The sequence below is a fragment of the Takifugu flavidus genome, chromosome 4 (assembly GCF_003711565.1).
Source record: "Takifugu flavidus isolate HTHZ2018 chromosome 4, ASM371156v2, whole genome shotgun sequence".
NCBI classification, from domain to species: domain Eukaryota; kingdom Metazoa; phylum Chordata; class Actinopteri; order Tetraodontiformes; family Tetraodontidae; genus Takifugu; species Takifugu flavidus.
Genome location: NC_079523.1, coordinates 13,409,899 through 13,420,295, shown reverse-complemented (window position 1 = coordinate 13,420,295; position 10,397 = coordinate 13,409,899). Strand labels below are relative to the sequence as shown.

At 37.9% G+C, this 10,397-nt stretch overlaps 1 protein-coding gene across 6 annotated transcripts in view; it reads right to left on the bottom strand.

The window, feature by feature from the left end:
* Positions 1-1,111: 1,111 nt before the first annotated feature.
* The window catches only part of LOC130523977 (immunoglobulin-like and fibronectin type III domain-containing protein 1), a 28,075-nt gene continuing 18,789 nt past the window's right edge, over positions 1,112-10,397 (bottom strand). For 4 of the 6 annotated variants that reach the window (XM_057029635.1, XM_057029633.1, XM_057029636.1 and 1 more), the window contains 11 exons: positions 7,417-7,541; positions 7,193-7,334; positions 6,805-7,098; positions 6,399-6,695; positions 5,903-6,082; positions 5,305-5,433; positions 4,919-5,227; positions 3,060-3,145; positions 2,655-2,847; positions 2,198-2,494; positions 1,112-1,752 (listed from right to left, as the gene is read on the bottom strand). In XM_057029635.1, the coding sequence (XP_056885615.1) occupies positions 1,409-1,752; positions 2,198-2,494; positions 2,655-2,847; positions 3,060-3,145; positions 4,919-5,227; positions 5,305-5,433; positions 5,903-6,082; positions 6,399-6,695; positions 6,805-7,098; positions 7,193-7,334; positions 7,417-7,541 (2,396 nt within the window). In that variant the 3' untranslated portion in view covers positions 1,112-1,408. Of the gene's footprint in view, positions 1,753-2,197; positions 2,509-2,654; positions 2,848-3,059; positions 3,146-4,918; positions 5,228-5,304; positions 5,434-5,902; positions 6,083-6,398; positions 6,696-6,804; positions 7,099-7,192; positions 7,335-7,416; positions 7,542-10,397 lie in introns of those variants that run through there. The other 2 variants (XM_057029634.1, XM_057029639.1) reach the window with 2 other exon arrangements.

Genomic DNA, 10,397 nt, shown 5'->3' with positions numbered 1-10,397 from the left:
ACTTTTGAAATGTATTGCTGCTATTTGCTGTGTCTCTAGCCTGGTTCCAGCTGAATCTTTAGTGTGGTGTTGTATTCAGAGCCAATAAAGCCTATCAGGGACACACAACCTAATGCTTCTTCAATACGCCTCTTGGAGATAGGTTTACTGCCATTTACGGTGGCCCTAAAATGTGATAGGTTCTTAAAAATGGGCCACCGCACATTTGTGATGCTCCTTAGTCCCTCCCTCCAAACTGGAATTTCACTTTCAGCACTTCAGCTGTGAGATTTCCACATCAGTGCCATCAGTTGGGCTGGTTTCCCTTGTGATATGTTGGATGACTGATTTACTTTTCATCATTAAATGTTGAGGTGAGTGCCAATTATTCAGTTTTAGTCTGTTTGCTTGTTTAGACAATAGGGAAAAAACACATTTTAACCTTTTATCTTTTTGAAAATTCTATGTTGTAAACTACTTCTACTCCTTTGCATTAAAGTTATATATATTTAATATTGTTTAGGTTGTTTCTATTATTAACCCAGCAGACGTAAAATATATCATTTATTATTTCAGGCAGTTGTGTTGAGATATGTTTCAAGAATATGAGATACTGTATGTCACCCAGCACCGGTTGGCCCATTTACTCTAATTTGGGGCAAATGCCTGACCTCACAAAAATGCTGAGAGGTAATACAAGAAGACTTCATGTAACTTATTTATGTAAATGTTCATGGGGTGAACAAGTGGCATGTATGATGATACCAAGGTCAACATATGTTCAGCCAGTCAAACACTATAACCATAAAATACTTTCTTTGGAAGTCCATTTTAAGGTTTATTTCTGATAATGAATCCAGGTAACTCACACAACTTCAATCACGATTACTTACAAACTTTATGTAAGTGTTATTCTCATTTAAATTTTACCCTTAAATTTATACTGACAACAAATAATCTGTAGCCTCATCTAGTATTGATACAAAGTGACATACTTTGAAAAGGTGACAAAAATCAGAAATTTTATTAAAACATTGCAGGAGAGGTGGTGCATCCTTCCTTAGTTCTAGTAGTGCTTTTAATAATTATTGTCACATAATTTATGGGAGTCAGAAGACAATAAATTGCAAAGTCATATTCCAAATTTCTATTTTATTGTGATTATGCAATTTAGTGAACCAAATAGATTTGCACTTACATTTAATTGATTCTGTGTTTTGGAGTTAAAAGTAAAATGCATCCAGGAAAATATTGAACCAAATATTTCACTAATCAAATTAACGGTAATAAAATAAACTTTTAGATTTAATCCACTTCTAGTGTCCTGGATTTACTCTAAGGGAGGAAAAGACATGAAAATTATTAGGTTTTATATTTGAAAATGGATCCATATATTATAACCACATTGGGGCAAAAGTTAATTTTGCATCTATAGTGAATAATTACCTCTGACTGTAAGTTTAGTGGAGCATTCGGCCCTTCCCATGCCATTTTCTGCAACAATCTTATACTCCCCTGTGTCTTTGGGTCCAACCCTCAATATGAGCAGAGAGCAGACACCACAGGTGTTGGTGATATAGTAGTTGGTGTTAGTATTGAGAATAACATTGTTTCGTAGCCATGTCACATGTGGCATCGGGTCCCCCTTTAGGGCACAGGTCATGTAGCATTCATATCCTTGAGGAGCTGCATGCAATTTCAGTGGGACCAGGAATTTTGGGGGACACCGCAGGTCATAAACTTTTGTTTTTGGCATGGTCAAGGTGAACCTCTCTGTGAAGAAGAAGATATACATTAATTTATAAATTGTACCCATATAGCAGGAGAATGAACTGTACATGATATTGCATAAGTGCAGCAATAAGAAGCAGCAGCCTATTTTCAATTCCTACAACAGTCTCTTTTTAAATATTGTTTATTTTCATCCAATACCAAATGCTTCCCCATGTATTTTCTTGCATTGTATGAATGGCTTACTATTACTATTTGTCATTTCAGAGACTGCAGATATAGACAAAAAGGCCCCTTGAATATCCTCTGGTCATACATCACCATTAATGAAGTTCAACACCTTGCAAATATTCTCAGGAATAACAGTCAGTTTTAGCTATTTTTCATTGTCCTGTGTTTGTCTTAATTTTCTGATATATATACACTCTCTCTCACTCTCTCTCTCTCACTCTCACTCACACATACACACACATACATGTGCACTTACCTTTTTTGCTGGGAATGAACCACTTTGGTGATTCTGATGGTTTGGAGGAGCCCATGTCATTTTTTGCATAGACTCTAAATTGGTACTCCCGGCCAGGCATTATATTGCAGGCAGTGAATCTATTATTAAATATACGATCTGCTATGGAGTGCCATTGTCTTTTCACAGAATCTCGCTTTGTCACCATGTAATGCAGCCTGTCGTCACGTTTCTCATCTGGCGATGGTGACCATGAGATGGTCACTGTGCCAGGCACATTTTCATCGAGTTCCACAGGACCCGCTGACTTGGGTTCATCTGGTGTACAAAGTCTGTTATGTTTATTTTTATACAATTATATAATTTAAAAAAAAAAGTTGTTACAATATCACACACACACACATATATATATATATATATATATATATATATAAAAAAAAATACAGACAGACATATAAGAACTGTTACATATTCTCACCAGTGACTCTAATTTCAATGCTAAATGTTTCTTGCCCAACAATGTTCTTCAAAATGATGGTGTAGATTCCAGTATCTGTGCGCTCGGCAGAAGGAATCAGAAGCTGAGATTGCCCTTCCGTGTTGCTGATGGTCACCTTTTTAGAAACACGTCCACCATCCTTTTGCCAGGTAATATCAGGCCAAGGAGAAGCCTACAAAAATTATGCATGCATGCAAACCATTTGTAAAACTTGATTAATTCATCAATTAATCATAAGATCAAAATATGCTGCTTGAGTTAGATAATTCGAAAATTTGTCATCAGATTTTAACACGAGTAATTAATTATAATTTCAGCATCAAAAGAGTGGAAAGAAAACTTAGAGGATATTTACATAGAGTTGACTTTTTTTATTTTAATTACCTCAAAATTTATGTTGAATCTTGCAGAATTTCCAGCTCTCACCACCATGAAACTCTTGATTTTGGCATCTGTGAAACGTGGCCTTACTATGAGAAAATCAAGGTGAAAGTGTATTGATTAAGATATTATCTTGAATATATATGTAAAGTAAGCAGAAAAGTTGATATGACAAAATAGCAGGGCCAGTGGGTTAAAAAATTGTACTTTTACCTGAACATTTTTTTCTTTTTCTTTGCTTATTTTTTTATTTGCCCATGTTCTATTATTAGGAAAAATATGTCCAAATTCATGAAACTAGTTTGATATTTCATTTTCTTTTAGTTTCAGTGAAATATTTAACAATTTGTATTTGATTCTATTATCTATCTATATAAATTATCATCTATGAAACTGTAAGGTATGTGAATACCGTATTTTCACGACTATAAGGCGCACCTAAAAGCCTAGAATTTTCTAAAAAATCTACGGTGCGCCTTTTAACCCGGAGCGCCTTTTGTATGGATTACGGTAATATTGGTTAATCGCGGCTACCGTAGTCAGTAGGCGTGGCCGAGGTAACAGCAGTAAATTCAGTCCCAAACCATTTCTGTCTGTAAAGACCCCAAAATGGCTCCTTGCAAGAGACGCGCTTTTGACGCAGAGTTCAAACTGAAGGCTATCAGTCACGCAGTTGAACACGGAAATAGAGCAGCGGCAAGAGAATTTAACGTGAACGAATCAATGGTGCGGAAGTGGAGGAAGCAACAAGACGACCTGCGCCAGGTAAAGAAGACTCAACGGAGCTTCCGAGGAAACAAAGCAAGAAGTGGATTAACAAAGGAACTCCAGCCGCTAAATATTGGTGTCAACGGGGCATTCAAAGCTAGACTGCGAACTGCGTGGGACCGGTGGATGACGAACGGCGAACACACGTTCACCAAGACGGGGAGACGGCGCCGAGCGTCATACGTCACTATCGGCCAGTGGATCGTAAATGCCTGGGCATCGACCGTGGTCTGAGCTTTCGGGAAGGCAGGGATTGTCACTGAAATGCCAGACAACACCAGCGACACCGACCCTGATGACGACTTTGACGAGACAGAGCCGGCCATGTTGGATGCCGTATTCGCACAACTGTTCAATTCGGACACCGAAGAAGAAGAATTCGAGGGATTCCTGGATGAGGAATGAACTGATAAAGTGATCATTACGTGTTTCTTTTGTGTGTTTACAACTTAACAAGGCTGGTCATACTGTGAATATGGAAATTACCGTTTGAACAACGTTGTTATATTGCTATTGTTATATTGCTATTGCTATCGCTTTGCACTACTTCGAGAGTTCGAGTTACCGTATATTGTGTTTGCACTAACGTTTGATTTACCGCAACGGTACTACGTGATAAAAATGTTGCACTAAATCGAAGATTTATTAAACTCCACTATCCACTTGTGATAAAATTGTTGCACTGCCTGTTATAACTCGCTGTTATTAAACGAACTGTGTTATGCGAAAACACTACGTCACTCGGGGAAAAATAATAAAACAGCTGTTTATTCGTTTTGGGAGTGAATAGAGTTGTGAGAACGACGGTTTGTATTCTATTAATAAAGTTTGACTGACTTATCTGGCTGTTTTATTGACATTCCTTTTAGCGCAGCTCAATCTAGTGAACGCGTCATGAAACCACAGGCACTACGCAGTTTCTATGCTATGCGCCTTATAACACGGTGCGCCCTGTGTATGAAAATATTTCTAAAATAGGCTGTTAATTGAAGGTGCGCCCTATAATACGGCGCGCCTTATGGTTGTGAAAATACGGTAGTTGCCAAGAAATTTAGCAAATGAAATTTACTAAATTATGAAGGGAATTCTCCTACCAGGAGGGGGTGTTGCCAGAATGTAAGTATCGAGTTCCTGTGCCTCTCCTTCACCTCCATCATTTGTAGCAACAACTCTCACCCAATACATGGCCAGTGACTTTAAACCTTTAACTGTATAGGAAGTCATAGTTATTGGAATTGAATTGCATCGATCCCATTCAGTACTCTCTGCCGGTCTGATCTCTACAAAATATCCTTTGGCTTCATCCTTCATGCCTTCTATTTCCCTAGGTTTGTTCCAGGAGAGGGACAAGGTTGTATAGGTGGAATCAGTAACTTTAAAGTCTTGGACTTTACCAGGAGCTTCTGCAACACATACATGACATCATTGCAATTTTTGTGAAGGATTAAAAGAATGAGTGACATTTCCAACTTTCACCTACTTTTGGGATCTCTGGCAAACACAAACTCAGATGGTGTGCTGAATTCACCAGCTCCGGAGGTATTGATTGCTGATACACGGAATTCATACTCCATACCTTCAACCACATCTTTAACAGCATATCCCTTTGCTGTGTAATAATCAAAATGGAATACATTATTATTGCAGTTTCATAGATCTACTACCAATTGTCATCTCAGCTCATCTTCATCAACTTATTTGGAGCCAAACTGTGAAAATAACAGACTAAGCAGAGATGCCCAGATTTCTCTCCTTCCAGACACATTCTCCAGCACTCCTGGAAGAATTCTGAAGTGCTCCCAGGCCAGCTGACAGACATAGTCTCTTCAGTGTGTTCTGGGTGTTCTTCAGGTGCTTAGTTTGACATGCCTGGAACATTTGACATGCCTGGAACACCTCCAGGGAGAGGCTTCCAGGGGGCATCCCAAAGAGGTGCCCGAGCACCTCACTTAACTCCTTTTGATGTGAAGGAGCAGAGGCTCTAACCTGAGCTTCTCGAGTGACTGAGCTTCTCAACCTATGTATAGGGGTTATAACAACACAAAATACATCTAAATTATGTAAAAATGCTGGGTCACCTCTGATGATCTCTTCGGATGGATTGACCAGACCCCACAAATTGCTGCCCTTCTTCCGTTTTTCAAGGTTATATCCAAGAATATTCGTACCTCCAGTGTTGGCTGGAGGGGACCAAGCCAGGGTGATGCAGTCCTTGAACGCGCCGATTACCTTTGGTGCTGATGGAGGCCCTGGGTATGCTGTCAAGACAAATGTTTGTGAGGAAAAAATTTCTATTTCATTTCAAGGCTTCAGCCTACTGCAATTACAATGAATTAAGAGGAAAGTATTGCTATGTTGCATGACACTCTTATTTTGAAATGAAACTGGGAGCACAAGAGGATTCAATGATCACACTTAAAACAATGACTACTCCCCAGTTAGTCACCAGTTTACAGGGCTAGAAGGGTTTTGAGTGGTCTTTTATTTCCCCACACCAAAGTGTGGTTCAAAAACTTTTAAAAAAAGGGTCATTCTAACCTTTAAGCCAGCTCATGGATGAAATCTGTCTGTTACCTTTTGTACCAGCTTGAATGTCCTCTGTTTCCATTATCTCACTGGTGCCCAGTTCAGTCTCAACCCTGATGCGGTAGCAGTACTTCCTGCCATGGTCTACATCAGTGTCCCTGTATGTAGGTTCCGGACCAATTGGCCCCACCTTCTTCCAGGTATTCCGACCTATTTGTTGACGTTCAAGTATATAATTTCCTATTTTGCAGCCACCACTGTCTTTTGGGGCTCTCCATTTAAATTCAATTACAGAAGAGGAGGCATCTACAATCTCCAAAGGTCCCATCGGAGGGGTGGGTTTATCTGTTTAAATGAGGATGAGTATTAATCTCAGATGTACCTACAAACACAATAACTGTGACCACAAATGTAATAACTATCACCACAAGATCATGTGCACTTGCATACATACCCAGTACAATAAGCTGACTCAAAGCTTCTATAGTACCATACTCATTTTTAAGTTTTATCTTGACTTCGCCACTGTCCTTGCGCTGCAGCTTGGTTAGAATGAGCCGGCTGCTACCATCTGAATGCTCTAACTTGATGTTTGCTTCATCTGAAAGCTCTTCACCATCAAGGTACCACTGAACTTTTATCGGCTCCCGTCCAATAAAAGGTAACTTATAGATAGCTTTGTGTCCCCTTTTCACTGTTACTGTTTTTTTAAATGCTTCAAGTTCTTCTGCATCAAAACGGGGTGGATCTACAGACAATAACCAAAAAACAAACATGTTTTTTTTTGTTTTATCAGGGCCCCATATTTATTGTTTTTATACTGGCATCTGTAGGTTTTTTACCTTCAACAACAATCAAGGCTTCTGTCTTCCGCCCATCAGCTTCAAATTTGTATTTGCCAGCATATTCCTCTGTGACTTTCTGAATTTTTAGCCTGTGGAAACTTCCTTCTTTTGAAATGGTGATACCCTCATCTGATTTAATCTATACAAAACATGTTGGAATACAACACATTTATAAATTGCATCCACTGGCTATTTTTATTTTGTTTTATCGCTGTGCTTACCTCTTCTCCATTTTTGTACCACATTCCTTTGCAATCTTCATTGCTTAGTTTACACTCCAGTTCTGCTGCTTCTCCAATAACAACTTTGCAGTCAGAAAGTCCAGCATGAAAATGCACCCCTGGGTCTGAAGAGTTATCAGCCAGTAAGTTAATGAAAGGACAAGGAAAGGTTTGACATTTGTGCAAAATTTGCTGATTTGGATGTTGTTAGCTTGAAAGTAGAGTTAATTCAAACATTTTCCAACATCTCGTACTTTCTGAATTATATGAAATACACTTTGTAAAACATGGTTTGCTTAAGCAGTGTCGAAGGTATCATACTTTTGCATTTATTTAAGGCTTAGTCGTCATTTCCTTTCATCATTTCCACAAATTATATGTGGTGGAAGTGTATCTAGATCTGGCATAGGGTGGCCGTGAAGTATTCCTTCGTGCACTTTCCATAAAAAAGGATTCCAGGGAAAAAAGAAACCTTAAACCGAACTGTTCCTAGGTCACTGAAGAAAATGAATTTTTCTTTCCGTCTTGGTCTACATCGTTGCCTTCCAAATTCAGCCCAGAATGTCTTCAATCTTGAAACTGAAGATTTGGGGTGTAGTTGCATTAAGAACATTTTCACTTCTGCTGTTTATTAATCAGGATTAAATGCAAAACACTGACTCCTGACATCCTGAATTATTGTTTTAAATAGCAAGCATGAATAGAAACACAGAGCACAGATGCATTTACACATACGCAGACAGAGAGGTGGGCACAGATAAGAGTTATATTGCCTCCTGTTACTCGAACTATCATTCATAGAAATCAATAAACTCATGCTCTTTCTTTTCTATAATTTACTAATGAACAAAATTACATTTTGTGCATTTTGTTTGTAAAGATAAATATACATTTTAAACTATAGTTTTCATTACTGATTTTTTTTTTTGGCACAGTGATGTTAACTTGCAATTAACTGAAAAAAACAAGTCATTAAATACCTTCATTTTCAGTGCCAGAGCTTCCCATGCAGCAAGTAAAGCAATCCAGTGACCTTACCACTAACTGTTTCCGCCATCAATGGCCCCTGTCGTGCTTGGCCTGAACACTTCACCATCTGCAACCTCACCATTTTCAGCAGATTCATCTCTGCCTGCTTGGACTGGTGATTTTTTTTTTTTTTCAGCACTGGTGCCACTCTCTTCTGTGATGTTTGCTTTTACATTCTAGGGATTAGCATCACCATTTTCCATCAATCCAATGTTTCTCATTTTCTGTGGGATATGCCTTACAAATGTGATGAAAACAGCAATAATAACCATTAATGTGTTAAAGTCAGCAGAGGCATTAATAGAAAATAAACATTGTGTTTCACAGCAGAAAAGAGATTAGTTTGGAAAGATGATTACCAGCTCTTATACAAGATGGGTTTCATATTTGTTTTAATGTAAAGATATTGAAGAATGGTGTATAGCAGTGTATACTGCATTTGCATTTGAAAAATGCCTTATTTCAAGCATCAACCTATATCAAATTGAAATGCTAAAACTTTATAGGGCACGCAGCATGAAAAAGTCTGCTGGTAATGCAACTTTTTTGTTTTGGGCTTTCTAAAATTAAAAAAAAAAACACAACAAAAAAGACACATTAGATGACAGCACATTAGCTATTCTAAAACCATATGAATTAGACAGAGAAAAAATAAGATATATGTACTATATGAACATCTGAATTGTGTCAGGTCCTGATTGGTTAGTTAGATATTTAGTATAATATTAGTGGGTTAATACACGCAGGTAGTTTATCTACGGACAAAAAAAATATTGTTTCAAAGACGTTTGAGCATGCCCCCCCCCCCTTTTTTTTTTTTTTTACCAGACTGGACTTCACAGAGTTAATTTCCCAGGATGAAAGATCTACAGGAACAAATTTAAACATGTGGAACTGGGAAATACAATCTTGACCCATAGGAACTTACAGGTTGAATAAACAATAATATTCCATCCATCCATCCTCTACCGCTTATCCGGGGTCGGGTCGCGGGGGCAGCAGCCTAAGGAGAGAAGCCCAGACTTCCCTCTCCCCAGCTACCTCCTCCAGCTCATCCGGAGGCGTTCCCAGGCCAGTCGAGAGACATAGACTCTCCAACGTGTCCTGGGTCTCCTACCGGAGGGACATGCCCTGAACACCTCACCAGGGAGGCGTGTGTGTGTGTGTGTGTGTGTGTGTGTGTATATATATATATGTATATATATATATATATGTGTATATATATATATATATATGTATATATATATATATAGATATATATATATATATATATATATATATATATATATATATGTGTATATATATATATATATATATATATATATATATATAGATATATATATATATATATATATATATATATATATATATATATACACAATTTAATATTAACACAGCAATTCACATTGATGCAGAGCTGGGTAGGGTTAGGTTCCAGAAGGGTTTTGAATCCACAAAACTCTTTCATATAATAATTCTGAGCAAGGGTAACCTCAACACAAAGGGAAAATGTGTAAAGGTGTTAAATATCCAGCTGTACATTTATAAATAATCAACTGGTGGAACTGAAGCCTATCATATGCTGTGTTTTGTTATATTTTGAAGTGAAGTATTTATAGAAACATGAATTGACAGTAGCCCAGATGAATCAAATTCATTGTTAATTTATATAATTTGCACACACACACTCACACACACACACACACACACACACCAAAAAGCAGTGGTCTCCAAATATGTCTGGATGCAGCTTAGGAAACTGATAGCTACTCTGATGCTTTTGAAATTTTGCGGGGTGGTGAGGATCACTGGTCAATTCTTACTGCAAGTGGCTGCAACGTTTTACCGTCAGAAAGTGTTTTGTGGACTCAAAGACTTCTTCCACCTTTTCATTGACATAGTTTTGACGATAATAAGTGAATTTTCTTTCAGGAGAACACTTCAAACATCAC